At 51.5% G+C, this 16196-nt stretch overlaps 3 protein-coding genes across 5 annotated transcripts; 2 read left to right on the top strand and 1 right to left on the bottom strand.

Moving 5' to 3' along the window:
* The first annotated feature begins 73 nt into the window (after positions 1-73).
* On the top strand, positions 74-10784 carry P2RX5 (purinergic receptor P2X 5). Of its 3 annotated transcripts, none has more exons than XM_071447538.1 (12): positions 74-684; positions 3302-3452; positions 3811-3987; positions 4799-4874; positions 5235-5331; positions 5701-5781; positions 6249-6387; positions 6954-7090; positions 7358-7451; positions 7950-8015; positions 8359-8441; positions 8818-10784. In XM_071447538.1, exons 1-12 carry the CDS (start codon positions 548-550, stop codon positions 8891-8893), a joined length of 1314 nt encoding a protein of 437 aa, XP_071303639.1. In that variant the 5' UTR covers positions 74-547; the 3' UTR covers positions 8894-10784. The 3 variants fall into 3 exon arrangements, with proteins under 3 accessions (XP_071303639.1, XP_071303640.1, XP_071303641.1); XM_071447539.1 differs by having other exon boundaries at positions 96-684; positions 3811-3882; XM_071447540.1 differs by lacking the exon at positions 3302-3452 and having other exon boundaries at positions 550-684.
* A 513-nt stretch (positions 10785-11297) lies between these two features.
* On the bottom strand, positions 11298-12148 carry EMC6 (ER membrane protein complex subunit 6). Its single transcript, XM_071447541.1, has 2 exons — positions 11955-12148; positions 11298-11854 (listed from the first exon to the last, which is right to left on the bottom strand). The coding sequence occupies exon 2, from the start codon at positions 11810-11812 to the stop codon at positions 11480-11482; it is 333 nt and encodes a 110-aa protein (XP_071303642.1). The 5' UTR covers positions 11813-11854; positions 11955-12148; the 3' UTR covers positions 11298-11479.
* Positions 12149-12214: 66 nt separating this feature from the next.
* Positions 12215-15954, top strand: TAX1BP3 (Tax1 binding protein 3). The gene is made up of 4 exons (XM_071448141.1): positions 12215-12306; positions 13660-13779; positions 14062-14139; positions 14362-15954. The coding sequence occupies exons 1-4, from the start codon at positions 12268-12270 to the stop codon at positions 14497-14499; spliced, it is 375 nt and encodes a 124-aa protein (XP_071304242.1). The 5' UTR covers positions 12215-12267; the 3' UTR covers positions 14500-15954.
* Positions 15955-16196: the final 242 nt, after the last annotated feature.

Here is a 16196-nt window from a genome sequence, read left to right as displayed (position 1 = left end):
CGTGTGCCCTGGATGCTGCAGCTGAGCTCTGGTGGCAGTGACAGGACCCAGGGAAGGGCTGCAGCTGGGTCAGGGCGGACATCAGGAAAATGCTGAGCCCCCTCTGCTCTGCCAGGCTCCCAGGGAACGGGCACGGCCTGCCAGAGCTCCAGGAGCGCTTGGAAACACTGGGTGGGATTTTTGGGGTGTCTGTGCAGGGCTGAGGGTTGGACTGGGTGGTTCCTGTGGGTCCCTTCCAGCCCAGCCCACTCTGTGCCTGTGGGAGCATCGTGGCACAGGCTTTGCGCTGCAACGTATTCAATTCCAAACATTTCCTGCGGGGCAGAGAACGAAACCTGGAGGGGGACCGGGGCTATCCCCAGGGATGAATCAGCTGGAAAGCAGCTCAGGAAGGATGTGACAGTGCAGCTGCTGGCTCCTGACCGAGCTGCTGCCGAAGGAGGAGGAGGAGGAGGAGGAGAGCAGGGCTGCTGTCTCAGGTTTCCATGCACTGCACGTGTGGGTGGTGCGAGCTGTGCCTGCTCCAGCCACCGAGCGAGCTGGGAGCATGGGGCAGGTGGCTTGGAAGGCTTTATTTCTGTCTCTTTTCGATTATAAAACGGAGAAATACGTCATTGCCAAGAACAAGAAGGTTGGGGTCCTCTACCGAGTGGTGCAGCTCTCCATCCTGGCTTACCTGGTGGGGTAAGGATCACACTCTGCTTCACGTTTTGCTGTGGTAACGGTGGATTTTGCTGTGATAAGGATGGGTTTTGCTGTGATAAGGACGGGTTTTGCTGTGATAAAGATAAATTAGGGCACTCTGCACACAGTGACAGCCTGCTGTGCCTCCTGATTTCAACGCAGTTCGTCAGACAGGTTTATACAGCTGCATTTTGTAGTGTCTGATAGGTTATGTCTGATTTTTCACCTGCTAGGGGTGGCTACATTCAGCTCTACCCTTCAGATTAAGGTTGGGTTAAAAATAGACCCAGTGTCTATGGCTTTGTACTGCATTATTTATGCCTTTGTTTCTATATTTTGTGGGAATGGTGCCAAACCCTTCTGTGTGACTCCTCAGGACAAATGAGCATTATCAGCCCTGGTGCTGAGCCTTGGGGCACTCCTGTGTTCTCTGCACAGCACCACGACCTGCTCAGGTGCAGATGGGAGGGAAAAGCAGAAAATGGGGGATGTCTGAGCTGGAGTGGGCTGCAGCAGCCAGGCTGTGGGGGCTGAGGCAGCAGCAGTGTCAGCTGCTTTGCATTCATTTCAGAGCAGGGCATTGGCTCAGGAGCAGCCTGGGAAAGGCCCAGTTCTGCAGCACACTGGGCACGCTGGTGTGTGACCAGCCCCTGCAGGCTCAGACCTGGAATTATCCAGCCTGTGCTGTTGATTCTTGAGTTTCTGAGGGCTTTTTAGGTTGTGACACCTAACTGTCCCCTCACTGTCTGTGCTTCTGGTCCCTTCACCTTTCCCACACCTCGTGTTTCCACTGATTAAATATAGCAGAGTCATTTTTAGGTGCTGGGTGTATTTATAGAAAGCTGTGCAGTCCCAGTGAGCACAGCAGCTCCTCAGCACTCTGGCATGGTCTGGCTGGAGGAGGAATCCTGTGCATGGCTGAGGGCTGAGGGAGATACAGCATGGACAGGGCAGGGTTCTTTTCCTCCTCTGGTATCTGTGGCCTCCTGCAAACCCCTGGCATTGTCACAGTGACCCCTCTGTGCTTAGGGCTTGCAGGAACACGTCCCTGTTCACAGGCTGGCTTTGGGTGGGGTTCATCAAACCCTTCTGGACTATTTCTGGGATGCAGCTGCCATTGATTCATTGATTCACTGCAGAAAATGCAAGGATCTGCTTTTGAGCCTTCCTGGGAGAGGAAATCAGTGCTCTTGGGAAAAGGGGGGAGTAGGAAACTTCCCAGGGTGGGTGTAAAAAACAAGGTTCACTCTCCTGTAGAAATGTAAAAGTTTAATAACCGACATCAGGAGCTAATAAAGCAATTGGTTTAACAGTCAGGTGCCTCTTGGCATTCCACCAGGAGCACCCTGGCCATTCCAGAAACAACCTTTATGTGCCATTCCTATGGCATCAGCCTGTTGCATGTTAATAAACACTTAGGCATATTGAGACTTCCCCCCCAAACCAGTTAACATGTTCCAAGAATTGTTTGGCAGGGCTCATCCTCAGGGCTGCCTTTTCAGAGCATCTGTATTCCTTGGTTGTGGTTTTATCATTCTTATCATCACCTCCAGTTTGGGCCTTGGTCCATATTTTCTGTCGATGGTAAGTGCTGACAGTTGCCATATCAATAGCAGGGATCTTCTTGTGTTCACTGAATGCTATCCCAACCAGGCAGGCAGTTTAACACAAAAATACTTCTATCAGCTATTTGACTAACAGAAATATAAACTATATCTTTATAGCAAAGTGACTTTGCCATTATACATTTAGCATCCATTTCAATATTTGTGAAAAGCCAATATTATAATATGTATTTATGACAGTGGGGAGTGTTCATGTGCAGGTTTGTCCCACGTGGCAGGTGAAGGGCTGGGTGCCACCAGTGCTGCTCAGCCCCTGTGGGCAGGAGAGCCCTGAAAAGAGGAGCTGTGCCACAGATTCAGCCCCTCTCCCTCTCCCAACGTGCCCCCAGCACCCTCAGCTTCTTCAAGGGTGATTTATTGTCCTGACAGGTGATTTTAGCAGTATTGTGGGGGAGCTGGAAGTGTTTCATTTGAGCCAGAGGTTTTCACCCAGGGAAATGGAACTCCCGCTGCTTCCAGTGGAGAGGAGGAAGCAAAGCCTTTCCCTGGATGGCTTAGCAAGGCAGCAGCTCTCCCAGGGCTGTTCCCACCACCCTGGCTGACAAAGGAGCTGGATCCAGCTGGGATCATCCCCTGCAGGTTCCTGCCAGGCATCCCCAGCTCAGCTGCAGGGGTTCCCTGTCCCAGCCTGGTGTGTTGCTGGCTGGCAGCTCAGGGTCTGTGTGCTGAAGTGAGAGTTCTGCACTTGTGAACCTGCAAAAGCCTCTCTTGTTTTTCATCTCGAGAAAGGCACAGTCCTGCTCTTCTTTTTCCTTTCTGAGGTTGCTGAGTGTAGCACAGATGGAGGCTTTGGTTTCTTACCTCATGACCTGTTGTTACACATTCCTCCACTGTTGGCAAGCACAGCTCGTGTCCAGGAGTTTATCCTTTATTAGCAGAAGCAGGGGGAGCAGAGGGTTTGGTGTCATTTGCACGTTTTGATTTGACCTTGGTGTGAATTTCTCTGTCTGACTCATTCCCTGACTGCCCCTAACGCTGCTGTGTTCACACAGGTGGGTGTTTGTGGTCAAGAAAGGCTACCAGGACACAGACACGTCCCTCCAGAGCTCTGTCATCACCAAGCTGAAAGGGGTGGCCTTCACCAACACCTCGGAGCTGGGGGAGAGGATTTGGGATGTTGCAGACTATGTCATCCCTCCCCAGGTTGGCATCACCCCCTGTGGGTGCTGAAGGGATCTATCCCGGTCTTCCCTGTGAACTGGCAGGAGCTGGGATACAAGAAAGTGATGCTGGAAGGGGTTTTCTGCTGTGAGTTTTTTATTGGAGATGCTGGGGGTGCTCTGCCTCCCCCCAGGACCGTGGGCTGGCTCTCATGGTTGTGTGTGCACCCACAGTGTGAGGGAATTCATCCAAACAAATATCCACACAAAGGGTGGTGCTGTATCTCAGCCAGAGAAGCCGTGGGGAGAGGGGGTTCCTCTCTTCTGAAGAGAGCTTCATGCTCCTTATTTACAAGTACTTTTAGAGTAAACCAAGTTATCTGACTCTTTGTTTATTGCAGGGTGAAAGTGTCTTCTTTGTCATGACAAATCTGATTGTGACCCCAAACCAGAGACAAGCCACGTGTGCTGAGGTAGGAAGAACTGAGCCCCTTGACCCCCAGACCCCTGCAAAACCAGGGAAAAGAACTGACAGAGGACACTTCTGGAGCCACAAAGAGAGGAAGGATGAAAGACAAGTATTTTTTCCTATAGTGTAAAAGCTAATTTGGGAAATTACTGTAAACCTGGAAGGCTCAGCTATTTTAACTTCCAGAGGCATTGATCACGCAGAGACTGCCTGACTTTAGGTGGAGTTGAATTTCTGCCCAGCTGGAGATGAGACCAGACAGTGATTGCTCAGGGTTAGAAAAGGCCCTGGGAAAACAAATTTGATGTGACTCAGGGTAGTTATGGGGAGAAGAGACTTTTTAAGAGCCCCATCCTGGAAAGTGCTGAACATTCAGGTTTTCATTACCTCCCAGAACATTCCCTGAAGGCCAAAGGCGTGAGGTGCTTGTGGAATATCCTCTGAGGGGATGTTTAGAGTGGGCTGGAGCCCGGGGAGGAGGTGTGTGGCTGTGCAGGGAGTGCTGTGCATGGAGCAGATGGATTTTTGTCCATGGAGCAGAAGGATTTTCCATGTCACATCAGGAGCACAGCTGGCTTGGTCAGGGCACTGCTGTCCTCTGGTGGCCAGGACAGGGGCACTTTTGAGCCAGAGAACTTTGTGGCTTAGATCCAAGGTAGGGTTATCTCACAGCAAAGAGGCCTCCTGCCTGGTTTTGGTCAGTACTAATGTTGGTTTTTCCCGTCTGCCCCTCTCCAGACTGAGCAGAACCCAAAATCGGGGGTGGCTGAATGCTGGTGCTCCTGGTGGTGGGATATGTGTACATGACCCCCAGTTCCCACTTCAGCTGTGTGGTTTTAGTGCTCACACAGAACCCACCCACACTTTCTGTGTCTCTGGTGTCCTGTCACACTGTCAGCTGTGTCCTTTCCCCTCTGCAGAGTGCCAGCATTCCCGATGCCCTGTGTGACAAGGACACAGACTGCCTGGAAGGGGAAGCAGTGGTGGCTGGCAATGGTAAGGGACATGTCCCTGTCTGAGCTGTGTCTGGTGTCCTTCAGAGCCCTCAGCCTGGGTACAACCCCCAGATCTCTGATTGCAGAGAGCACCAAGGCCTCTCCTTTTCCCCCCCTCTCCTTTTCCCCCCCTCTCCTTTTCCCCCCTCTTTTATTGAGATCCCTGCCTTGCTCACAGCTCTGTGGTGGCTGGGCCAGGGAACCCCAGGCTGCTCAGAGGCTCAACAAGAGGGTGTTTGTTCCAGCTGAGAGGCCCTTTCACAGCAGGGAGGAGAGGGAAAATCCTCTATTCTCACATGCCCTGTAGGCAAGGAGAGGAGGTGCCTGCTGCTGTGACCTTTTCTGTGCTGTCTGCTCACAGGGGTTAAGACTGGCCGTTGTTTGAAAGACAGGGGCAGCACCAGAGGGACTTGTGAGATACTGGCCTGGTGCCCAGTGGAGAAAAGATCCAAGCCCAAGTACGTGTCTGCTTTCCAAGCTTGAGTTGCTTGGCTTGTGTGTCACCCAGGGCAGATCCCGTGTCCCCTCTGCTTGGGTGCTTGCTGGAATGTTGGCTGCTCAGTCAGGGCTGTTCAGGGGCTCTGCAAGGCTCCCCCTGGCAGGACTGGCCCTCTGCTCCCCCTGCTTCTCTCCCTGGCTGCTCCCAGCCCTGGCGGTGTCCCCTGGACCTGCATGCTCCTCACCAGCCCCTTGCTGGCACTGTGGGGGAATGGCACAGCTGGCCTGGTGCCATCCAACCTACTGCATAAAGCTGCTTCTAAAATGGCAGTTCAAGATTTCACATGTGGGCAGGGGACAAAGACAGAGAACAAACCCTTCTCTTGCAGGAAACCACTTCTGGGCAGTGCAGAAAACTTCACTGTTTACATCAAGAACTCCATTCGCTTCCCCAAGTTTAAGTTCTCCAAGTAAGTGCCACAGCTTCCTGAGCTTCTCCTGCTCAATAGATATTCCCCCTCCTCCAGAAAAATAAAGTGCCTGGACAAGGCTGGCAAAAAAAAGCAAATTTAAAAAATATTTGTTTGCCTTTGCTGCTGCCATGTGAACAAACTGAAGCAGTGTAGAAATGTGCATGTTCTGGCTCTTGTCCTGGGGCTCAGATAAGCATTTCCAGAATCCTATTGTTTTCCCTTGAGAAAAATAGATCACCCTGGAGCAGTCTGGCAATCTGTTCTGTGTGAGTCCTTTCTTGAGCCCAGATTCATCTGGCCAGGAGATCATTTTTGGGGGTACAGACTGCTTTCCCAGGCAGCAGAGACACCCTCAGGGTGCACAGAGGCTGTTGGAGAAGCCTCTTGTCTCTGCAGTCCAGCTGCAGGATCTGAAGGCAAGGAAAGAGGGAGCCAAGGTGTATTTCCCTGTTTCCTACGTGCAGGATGAATGTGCTGGCCACTGACAACGAGTCCTACCTGAAGAGCTGTCGGTACAGCCAGGAGCATCCCTACTGCCCCATCTTCGTGCTGGGCAACATCGTCCGCTGGGCTGGGGGCGACTTCCAGGAAATGGCCTCGCAGGTAGGAGTGGCCCGGGGCTCGTGGGTGCTCCCAGCTGGATCACTGGGAGCCTGTGAGGAGTCACTGCCCTGCGAGCTGCCTCCTGCACTGCACTGCCCTGCACTGCAGAGGTGCCAGTGCTTAAAGTCCAGCTGGTCCCATTTATCCTGTCCCCAGGGAATGGGAGTTCTCTCAAAACAGCTGGTTGTGTCACTTATCTTCTATTCAGGGCTGCCCAAACTACTGCTCTGCCAGTAGTTTAATTTCAACATTACTACAGCGTTGGTTTAAACCCAGTACTCTGGAAATCCACCCCTGCATAAAAGATCATCTTCCCCACTGAAATGTGGGATGAAATCAATGTCCCGGGGTGAGAAACCTCAGGGAGAAGTGGGGTTGTAGAGTAATAATGGCATTAATGTCACACACCTGAACTCAGCCCAGGCAGGAGTGTGTGCCCCCTTGTCTGTGACCAGAAGTGCAGCTGCTTCTTGCCCCTGGGGAAAACCTGCCCAAGGGTCTGACAAATTTGAAGACACTTCAACTGAACTAAGCTTAAACAACTCACCCTGTCTCTCTCTTTTAAGGGTGGTGTGATAGGAATTCAGATTGAATGGAACTGTGATCTTGATAAAGCCCCTTCTGAATGTAATCCTCACTATTCTTTTAGCCGGCTGGATAACAAGTCTGCAGAAACCTCCATCTCTTCTGGGTACAACTTCAGGTGGGTACAGAGGGGGGCACAATGCAGAACCACAGCTGGGCTGGGCCGCCTGGGCTTGCAGGTGCTGGAGGTTGGCAGTGGAGTGGCACCAGCCTGTGCCAGGCACTGCTGCAGCCAAGCACAGAGCGCTGCAGAGGAGGGAGGGAGGGAGGTAGGGAGTGCTCCTGGCAGGCTAAAGCTGGCTTTGATAAGGGAACAGATCTCTTTGAAGGCATGAGAGACTTCAGAGGGGCAGGTGGAATTAAATCCAGAATTGTTGTACTCCAGGTTTGCCAAGTATTACCGGGATGCTGAGGGGGTCGACTACCGGACGCTCATTAAAGCCTACGGAATCCGCTTTGATGTGATGGTGAACGGCAAGGTGAGGGCCAGGCCAGCATGTGCCAGAGCCTGCAGAGGAAGGAAGTGGGGGGAGGCAGCTCTGAGGTGAGGACAGCTTCTCTGGCTTGTTGTAGGAAAGGGCTTTTCCCATCCATCCATGTGGAGCTAATCCCCATGTAAGAGAGATCACCTGCAGTGCAGCTGAGCCTGCACCTCCTCTACTTAAAACCAGGCTCATGTAAAGCCCAACAGAAACAAATGTGCCCCAGAGACTTGTTTTCCACGTGCAAGCACTGCAGAGAGAAAAGAAGCCTAATCCAGGCATGATGCAAGCTCAGAAATGCAGCCAGGGACAGTCAGACCTAAGACACACAGACCTTCAGCCTCCAAGATTGCTCAGTGCAAATCCCCCGTGGTTGTGCCTGGGAACAAAACACACCCAGGGGCAGCAGCAGCTCCCCCAGGGCAGTACCACACCCTTGGGTTTGTTTTGTGGGTTGTTCTCTCAGTGGTGACTTCATGACCTTTGTTCTTCCAGGCAGGGAAATTTAACATCATTCCCACCATCATCAATATCAGCTCGGGGCTGGCACTCATGGGAGCTGTAAGTGAATGTTTTGTGTTAAAGTAACCCCAGGGGACCCAGACCCAAAATGGGATGAGAATGGGACGGGGGGCTTAAACCTTTTCCAGCAGAATGTTTACTACTCAGACTACTCAGCCAGGTGTGTGTCTGTATCCTGTCTTAAAAGCATTTGTTAATAAACCTGCTAGTCTAAACATCCACACAGGCTGTATATTGTATATACATACCCTGGAAAATGCATGGAGAATGAAGGCAAACACAGTTTCTACAAGTTATCCTTTCATTAATGTTCATTTCTAATGAAATCAGAATACTTCCTTTTCTGTTTCAAAGGTAAAACACAAGTTCTTTCCCTTTGCAGGGAGCTTTCTTTTGTGACCTGGTGCTGCTGTATCTGATCAAGAAGAGTAACTTTTATCGAGGCAAAAAGTATGAGGAAGTAAAGTAAGTGGGCCTGGCTTTGTGTTAAAAAAATCATGGCTTTTTGTTAAGTGATAGAAATAGGAGGAGATACAGGAGCACAGTTCCAGGGAAATATATTCTTCCAAATTATTTTGGCCAAGTTATTGGCTTCCTCTGTACTTCCTTGCTGCAGTGAGCTGGGGAGCACAGGCAGCTGCTGTGTCATGGTTGGACTGGCAATGGCCTCGTGCTGTTGGTCCCTAATGACCGAGGGTGGAATTGGGGCAGCTCCAAGAGCCTCGTGAAACTGAGATGTGGAGGGGCCTTTGGGTAAGGTGAGACAGGCCTGGCTGGGAAGATTTTTGCCTCCTGAAACAATCCCAGGCTGCTCATGCTGTCCCTGTGCCTGTTTCCCCAGGTCCAACTCCAGGAAGTCCTTGTCCAGCCCTACGCTGAACGGGAATCAGAGCCCGGAGCAGCTCGATGGGCTCTAGGCACAGCAGAGGCTCTGCCAGCTCCAGGAAACCCACACAGGTGTGGCACCACACCAGCACTGGGAGGTGGACATAGCCCAGATCAGGCCTGCTATGATCAGGATTCCCAGAGGAAAAAGCCTTCTTTAAAGACTGCCTTTCTTCCCTGAGATTTCTCTGGGATCCTGAGCTTGCAACATGTGTCGTCACTATGGATTTATAAAAGGATTTTTATAAAAGGACAAAGGCACCAAATGAATGTTTTTATATCCACTGATAAATATATCTGTACTTATACCAATAGCCAGCACTGTCCTGTGGCTTTGCTTTGCTTCCATGTGGAGAAAAGCTGTGATGGGAGCACTTTGGGAAGGGCTGAAGCTGAAACCCAACCTGTTTCCTGCTCTGCTGCAGTGGCAGCCACCACCTCCAGCTCCTGCCTGGGTGATGATGTGACATCAGGTGTGAAGCAGCAGGACTGCTCTGCTCAGGAAATGCAGGGAAATGTGGCACTGGAGCAGCTGCTGGGGCTGGGGAAGGGGCTGTGATGCTGCAGGGCCTGAGGCAGGGGGACAGTCACTCTTGTGGGGGTGAATGCACTGAGCAGCAGCGTGGAGCACCTGCACAGCTTCTGCCTCCAGTGCCTGCTGTCATTTGCTGGGGACTGTCCTCGCTGCACCACTGCCCCATTTCTCATGCTGGGCAGGTCTGGATGGGCACTCAGTGCCTCTGTTTCTCACAGCACCCCGGGCTGTGCTGCAGACTGAGAGGGGCAGCTCTGCCAGGGCCACGGGCTGGGCCAGCCTCCTCCAAATACAGCAACAGCAGGGAAAGTTAGGACATAGCTGCCTGCTACTTCAACACCAGGGACCTCCAGGAAACACAAGTGCTTGTCTCCCAGCAGAATCAGTCTCCCTGCAGCCCATTTTGTCCATTTATCTCATGTGAGGATGTAACCAATCTCAGAAAAGGGCTTAAGGAATATCAGAATATCCTTGTGCTCTGTATATGCTGCCCCATCACCACTGACTGGGAGCTGTCCTGATGAAGATTAAATGTTTCTGTGCATGCTTTGAATACCAAAAGTTAAAGGGCTCCTGCTGGAGCATCTGAGGGTGGCATCAGGGAGCTGCTGCCATCGAGTGTCTGCACAAATGGCACCAGCAGCTGCACCCACTCTGCTTCAGCTTCTTTAAGGTACAGGTACTCTGAGGTACAGGTTCATCCTGAATTAAAATTCACCTCTGTTAGCATTGGCAAACTCTGAACCCAGTCACTGACAGCAAACCCCACCCAGTCCAGTTCCCCCCCCCCCCCCCTGCTTCTGTGTAGTGAGCCAAAAATGGGGCTAGAAAATAGAATTAAACACTGGAGTTCATTTAGGATAAGTCGTGTACCTTTGGTGCTCTGATCTCATCCAAAACCTTCTCTCTGTCAGGAGAGTCAGGAATCTCTCCTCAAGGCAAACACAAGTCACTCCACTCTTGTGCAGTGGAGAACTGCACAAGAGCTCCCATCAGGCTTTTGACTGTCAGGGTTTAACTGGAGTTGAGTAATTTCTAGATGGTGAAACACAGAGTGAAGCCCCTGTGTGACATCAGGGCCTGGCACAACTGCTGGCAAGCAAGCAGCTCCTCCTGACATGCAAAGCTGACTGTACTCTGCTGAAACCATTGTTTTAACTTGCCAAAACATCCTCCTGTGAGAGGACCAAAGCTATTTCCTGAATCTGAGTCTCCAGGCCTCCCAGATCCCCTAGACTGTTTCCTTTCTTTAGACTGTGTAACACAACTCCTACAACCCCTGCTGTTAATAAAACATAACCAGATTCCTTCTCAGGAGCTCCTTTCTTGACTTTGACTCTTTTTTTTCTCCTTGTGTTTCATGTTCAGCAATAAAATGTGTCACTTTAGGCCAGTGCTCCCTGGGAGTGTTCTGTAAGTGTTTTTTCAGGTCAAACCACCTGGTGTGGTGATAGTGATGTGAGCAAATCAATGAATCACTTATTTTTGCAGGAACAGGGCTACAGGAAAGGCACTACCTGGATGGTAGGTGATGGATTTATCCCCTTTTGTGGCTTTTCTGGAGACCAGTGACAAGCACCTGTGACAGTGCCATTTACTGATGGCAGTAAGGGAAGAGAACATTTGCGTGTATGTTTCTGTACCAAACCTTTACATCCACTTAATTATTTTCTTGTATCAGTGGAATTATTTTAAAATAATTTGGTTATTTCAGAGTGCTGTGTTACTACTCCAATATTTGTGTATAGGGACAGGCAGCACATCCAGAGGGGATTGTAACTGGTGTGTGTATCCAAACCACAAAGAATACAAGGGACTATATCAATCAAACCCCACAGCTGTGCCTGCTTTTAGGGACAGAAATTATCCTTTAAAAAGAAAACAAATACAGGAGGCATCCAAACGGTGCTTCACATTCAGTTTAATTAGAACAGTGCTACTGATTAATTCGTACTTGGACATAATTTACCAACAGCATTAACGACACGAGCCACGGACAACAGTGTGGAAAGTGAGCTGGCCTATGGTGTAGTGACTTTTGGCAACAGTCCTGCAGCTCCGGTAGCGGCGAACATTCCGTACATCAGTACACGTGAACCATTCCGTACAGGAAAGTCCAGAACAGGACGTAGGTGAAGAGCCCTCCCACGAGCCCCCCCGTGAACAGCGGCCTCCGCGACTTGAAGTACTTGTTCCACCGCCGCCCGGCCTTCAGCACCAGCAGCACGGACAGGAGGACGGAGGCCAGGAAGTAGAAGATGAAGCCGTGCAGGCCGGTGAGGCCGAGGATCCCGGCCGTGGCGCCCGACAGGGCGGACACCGAGGTGCGGCAATAGTCCAGGATGGCCGCGTTGCCCCGCACCGCCGCCTCGCTGATGAACTGCGGTCCCTCGCGCTTGGCCACCACGGCGGCCATGGCTCCGCGCCGGGCTCGGGCACCTCCTCGCTCGCACCGACACTGAGGTGAAGCAAACGCGCTGTACGAGCCCGCCCGACCTCCCTCAGGCCGCCGGGAGAGCCCCGCGGGCCCTCCCGCCCGTTCTCCCCTTCCTCCGTACCTCTCATCCACGGCGGCGCGCAGCCCCGCCGCTCCGTCAAACCTCGCAGCGCGCCGAGGGACCCCGCACAGCGCCCGTCACCGCGGGCCGCCCGCCGGGCCCGGCCCGCCCCGACCGCGCCGCCGCCACCGCCCGGCCGCCATCTTGGCCAGGGGGCCGACGGGACGCGGCCGCGCGGGCGGCGCGCCGTGGGCGGGGCGGCTTCGGATTGGCTGGTGGGGAGAGAGGGGCGGGGCCGGATTGGCTGGCGGGGACCGAGGGGCGGGGCCGGGTGAGGCGCTTTTGTTCGGACGGCGGCGGCGACGGGGCGGACATGGCGTTCGTACCGGGGCAGCCGGTGACCGCCGTGGTGGTGAGCGGGCACGGGAGGGGCGGGCACGGCGTTCCTACAGGGCCAGCCGGTCACCGCTATTCGGGGATACCGTGCCGGGGGCCGCTGGCCGGGATGGAGAGGGGGATGCCGGTGGTGCGCGGGGGCCGCTGGTGGGGATGGAGCGGGGGATGCCGGTGGTGCCCGGGCGCTGTCAGCGGGCGGAGGTGCCGCCCCGGGGCAGCTCTGATTCGCGGGTGTGTGGAAGAAGCGGACGGGGACACGGGTGCCGGTACCGGTGCTGTCCGGCAGCGCCCTGCGGGCTGTCGGGAGGGCGGAGGTGCCCGGGCAGCCCCGGTCCGCCGGCGAAGGGCGCGGCCGCTCGGTCCGCAGCGCCGCCGGCCCCGTGGCCGCTGCCCGCTGTCAGATTCTCCATCTGCGATACCGGGTGGGAGAACGGAGGGGAAACTCCGCCGGGCGGAGGGACCGACCCTCGACCGGGGCTGCTCGAGAGAAGAGGGAGCGAAGCTGGCGAGACGCGCGTTCTCCCGGTACCGGGACTGTGCGGCAGCCGAGCCCGGTGCGTGTCTGGGTGGGGTTTGGGAAGCAGAGCTTTCGAGTGAGATAATGGCTTTAATCAGCGCGCAGTGCGAGGGAGGGATTCTGTGCTTTCCCCCGGCTGTAACTGGGCTGTGCTTGCGTGGGTGCTCCCGCTGAGGACACGGATGTTTGGAATCCAGGGAGTTTGGAATTCAGCGGGGCAGTTCAAGGTCTGTGTGACAGGGCTGTGAGAGGAGGATCACTGAGTGGTTTGGGTTGGAAGGCACCCGTGAAGGTCATCACATCCACCCCGCTGCAATGAGCAGGAACATCTTCCATTAGATAGGGTGGAAGCACCTTTTGAGAGGTTTTTGTGTCAGTTAAGACCGTGGCTTTTCACCCTGGCTCAGGAATTGCAGCAGCTGGCATTTCTACAGTGCTGACATAATGCCCAAAGCTGCTCAGATGCCTTTGTGCATCGAGCAGTGAGGAACCTGCCCCGGGTTACAAAAGTTATCCTGAAAAAGAGCCATCCTAATAATAGGTTGTTATTTCTGCTGATAGGACTAGCAGGAACATAGGGCATGTGGATAATGAGCAAGATGAGGCTGGGCATGAGTGACTGCTGCTTATCAAGGCATGAGTCATGTTTACAGAGACCTGCTCTGGTTTTAGTGTTGTTCTTTCTATTTCTGGGCAGGCAGGATAGCTCTGAGTAATTGAGGGGCTGGGCTGTGTTGTGGGATCTCTGTGAAAAACAATCTAACTGGATCTGAAGTACCAGTGCCTGAAATGCACTTGAAATTTCTTCCACTCATCACAATGCTCAGCTATTTGATCTCTTTCTCTTTCCAGCAAAGAATTGAAATACATAAGCTTCGTCAAGGTGACAATTTGATTCTGGGATTCAGCATTGGGGGTGGCATTGATCAGGACCCTACTCAGAATCCTTTCTCTGAAGACAAGACTGACAAGGTCAGACAATCTTTTTCTGTAGCAATTCCCTCTCCCAAAGGCTGAGATACCCAAATCATCATCTGCTCTCTGCCACAGCTACTCTCTTGCCCCATCATCACTTACAGGCCGAGTTATTCAAGTGACTTCTCCACCTTTTCTATTTTCCAGCATTGCACTGCCTGTTTTTAACTAAAATCTCATAATACACTACAGAGTTTTTTTTGTGTTGTCAGTCAAATGGCCCTTGAGTACTGAATCCTCCCACATTTAGTAAATGAACTCTCCATTTTTTTTTTCCAGGGTATCTATGTAACAAGGGTGACAGCAGGAGGCCCAGCAGAAGTTGCAGGACTCCAGACTGGAGATAAGATCATGCAGGTAAGCACCAAAATAAAACAGTACTGATGTAGTACCAGCTGCACAGTGCAGAGAAGCATCTGCTGGGGAAAATAATCTTCTGGGAACTTCCCAGGACAGTTTGTGGGGTTTATAAATAAACTGAGCTGTGGCACAACCCTATCCAACATGTGGTTCTGACAGAACAGTTACAGGACACCTGTGAGCCCCTGCACCTGCCTTATTTTATGGGTTTTTTTCCAGGTGAATGGCTGGGATATGACAATGGTGACCCATGACCAGGCCAGGAAGAGGCTGACCAAAAGGAATGAGGAGGTGGTCAGGCTGCTGGTGACCAGGCAGTCCCTGCAGAAGGCTGTGCAGCAATCCATGATGTCCTAATCCATCATCCAGCTGGGGAGGGGGTGGGAGGGAGATCTAGAGACTGGTATCAAAGAAAGAAGCAACTATTAGACTGGAACAGGTTGTCTGGAAGGGAGTGCATGTTCCTACCTGTGGTAAACACTACTTTTTTTAATTTTAACTTCTTCTGGTGTAACTGGCAGTAGTAAAACAATACTTCCCTCAGCAGAATGCTCCTCTAAAGTCTGCCCTGCAGGTACATGGCAAGATTTCTGCAGTCATGGCTTTCAGGACAGGACAGACCCAAGTTATCTAAGAGCAACTGGAAAAGCCTTAACTTAGACAGGATTCTTCTGTAGCACAAAAGCCTCCTATTTTAGGAGGAAATGTGGTTTCTGCTATGGGAGACCAGAGGGTTTGCTGTGCCTAAGCTTTTAGAAGGGAGCTGTCCTGTCCCCCACACTGCTACCAAATTGAAATGCCAGAGTTAAGAGCTGCACAATGCTGTGGGGAGGAGCACTGTACTAATCCTTCACTATGTGCAAGATAGAGAGTGACTGAAGGGTTTGGGGCATCACAGTTTCCTGCAAAGGTTCCCTGGATAAAGCATTCTCTTCAGGCAAGGAACAACTGAGGAACACACAAGTGTTAGCTTAGTGCCTGTGAAATACACTACAACTTCATGGACACTACAGTTCAACCTCACTGCCAGGGTAAAACCTGAATTCTCCTTACTCCCAGTTTGTACCATCAGATGAATTGAGTTTAATTGAAAGGAATATGGAGCAGGAAACAAAACAATGTTCCTGAACTTACCAAAAATGCTGCTTGTCACTGTAGAGTTTTCAGTCCTTCATTCCACTCCTATCAGACTTGAAATGGGAGGGATTTTGGTTTGTCTTTTAGAAGACTTTGCTTAAATCAGTGATTTATTGGATGGAAGAGATGAATATGCCAGTAATTTTGCAGAAGTGCCTCTTGACCAAATTTAAACTTCTAGTAGGACACTAAAGTGGTTTAAATCAACATGCCACAGGACTGAAGATTCTTGCTGCAACACTAAGTCCATGATCTAGCATCCTGTGGTTTGTTAGCCAGTTAGCTTTACAGTTATCCAAAACCTGGAGTTTTTAATCCTCTTCAGTTGATCTAGACATATCTATAGTTTCCTTAAGCAGCCTTGGGGTAAAAGCTGTTGTAAATAGAGCACGAGGAGGTGGCAGACTAATTTATTCAGTACCTTACTGCTGTGCCATGTACCTTGTGATTGATGCATCTCAGACTGTTCTGTGCTCACCAGCAGATGCCTACTTAACAATTTTATATCTCTGGAATTACTACAATCCTGCTTTGGAATTTTGTTACTTAAGAATGCCGTAGTAAGTTATAAGTCTTTCAAGTTGGAGTTATTTTTGTTACTATAAAGATACACTGCTATTTGTACTGCTTTTTTTCACTTGATTTTACACAATAAAACAAAGTTGGTTTTCCTGAGCTGTTTCTCCTTACATTTACTAGTGCCACATCACTTGGGTGCCTCTAGCTGGGACCATTTTTGGCTCAAGGGTAGATTTTGGAATTACTGAGGTCAGTAAGATTTGGTTTCACTGGTGGGGAACTGTCCAACCTCACCTGGGATCTAGAAAGACACATTAGGTTCTAAGCATACAAGTATAAATACACAGATTCCCTTCTAATTACTTATCTTAGCACCTTTGAAAGAACTTTCTGTGAAA

This window comes from Agelaius tricolor, unplaced genomic scaffold (assembly GCF_023055355.1).
Source record: "Agelaius tricolor isolate 1412-34295 unplaced genomic scaffold, bAgeTri1.0.p SCAF_25, whole genome shotgun sequence".
Classification (NCBI taxonomy): Eukaryota; Metazoa; Chordata; class Aves; order Passeriformes; family Icteridae; genus Agelaius; species Agelaius tricolor.
Note: the sequence above shows the minus strand (reverse complement) of the source record. Positions and strands in the feature narration are given on the sequence as shown.

Coding starts and splice junctions, on each gene's coding strand:
- P2RX5 (XM_071447538.1), top strand. CDS start 548: ATGGGGCAGGTGGCTTGGAAGGCTTTATTTCTGTCTCTTTTCGATTAT. Junction 5,332..5,700: donor GAGAAAAGATCCAAGCCCAA/GTACGTGTCTGC, acceptor CTTCTCTTGCAG/GAAACCACTTCTGGGCAGTG. Junction 8,442..8,817: donor AAAAAGTATGAGGAAGTAAA/GTAAGTGGGCCT, acceptor CTGTTTCCCCAG/GTCCAACTCCAGGAAGTCCT.
- EMC6 (XM_071447541.1), bottom strand. CDS start 11,812: ATGGCCGCCGTGGTGGCCAAGCGCGAGGGACCGCAGTTCATCAGCGAG.
- TAX1BP3 (XM_071448141.1), top strand. CDS start 12,268: ATGGCGTTCGTACCGGGGCAGCCGGTGACCGCCGTGGTG. Junction 13,780..14,061: donor CTGAAGACAAGACTGACAAG/GTCAGACAATCT, acceptor TTTTTTTTCCAG/GGTATCTATGTAACAAGGGT. Junction 14,140..14,361: donor CTGGAGATAAGATCATGCAG/GTAAGCACCAAA, acceptor GTTTTTTTCCAG/GTGAATGGCTGGGATATGAC.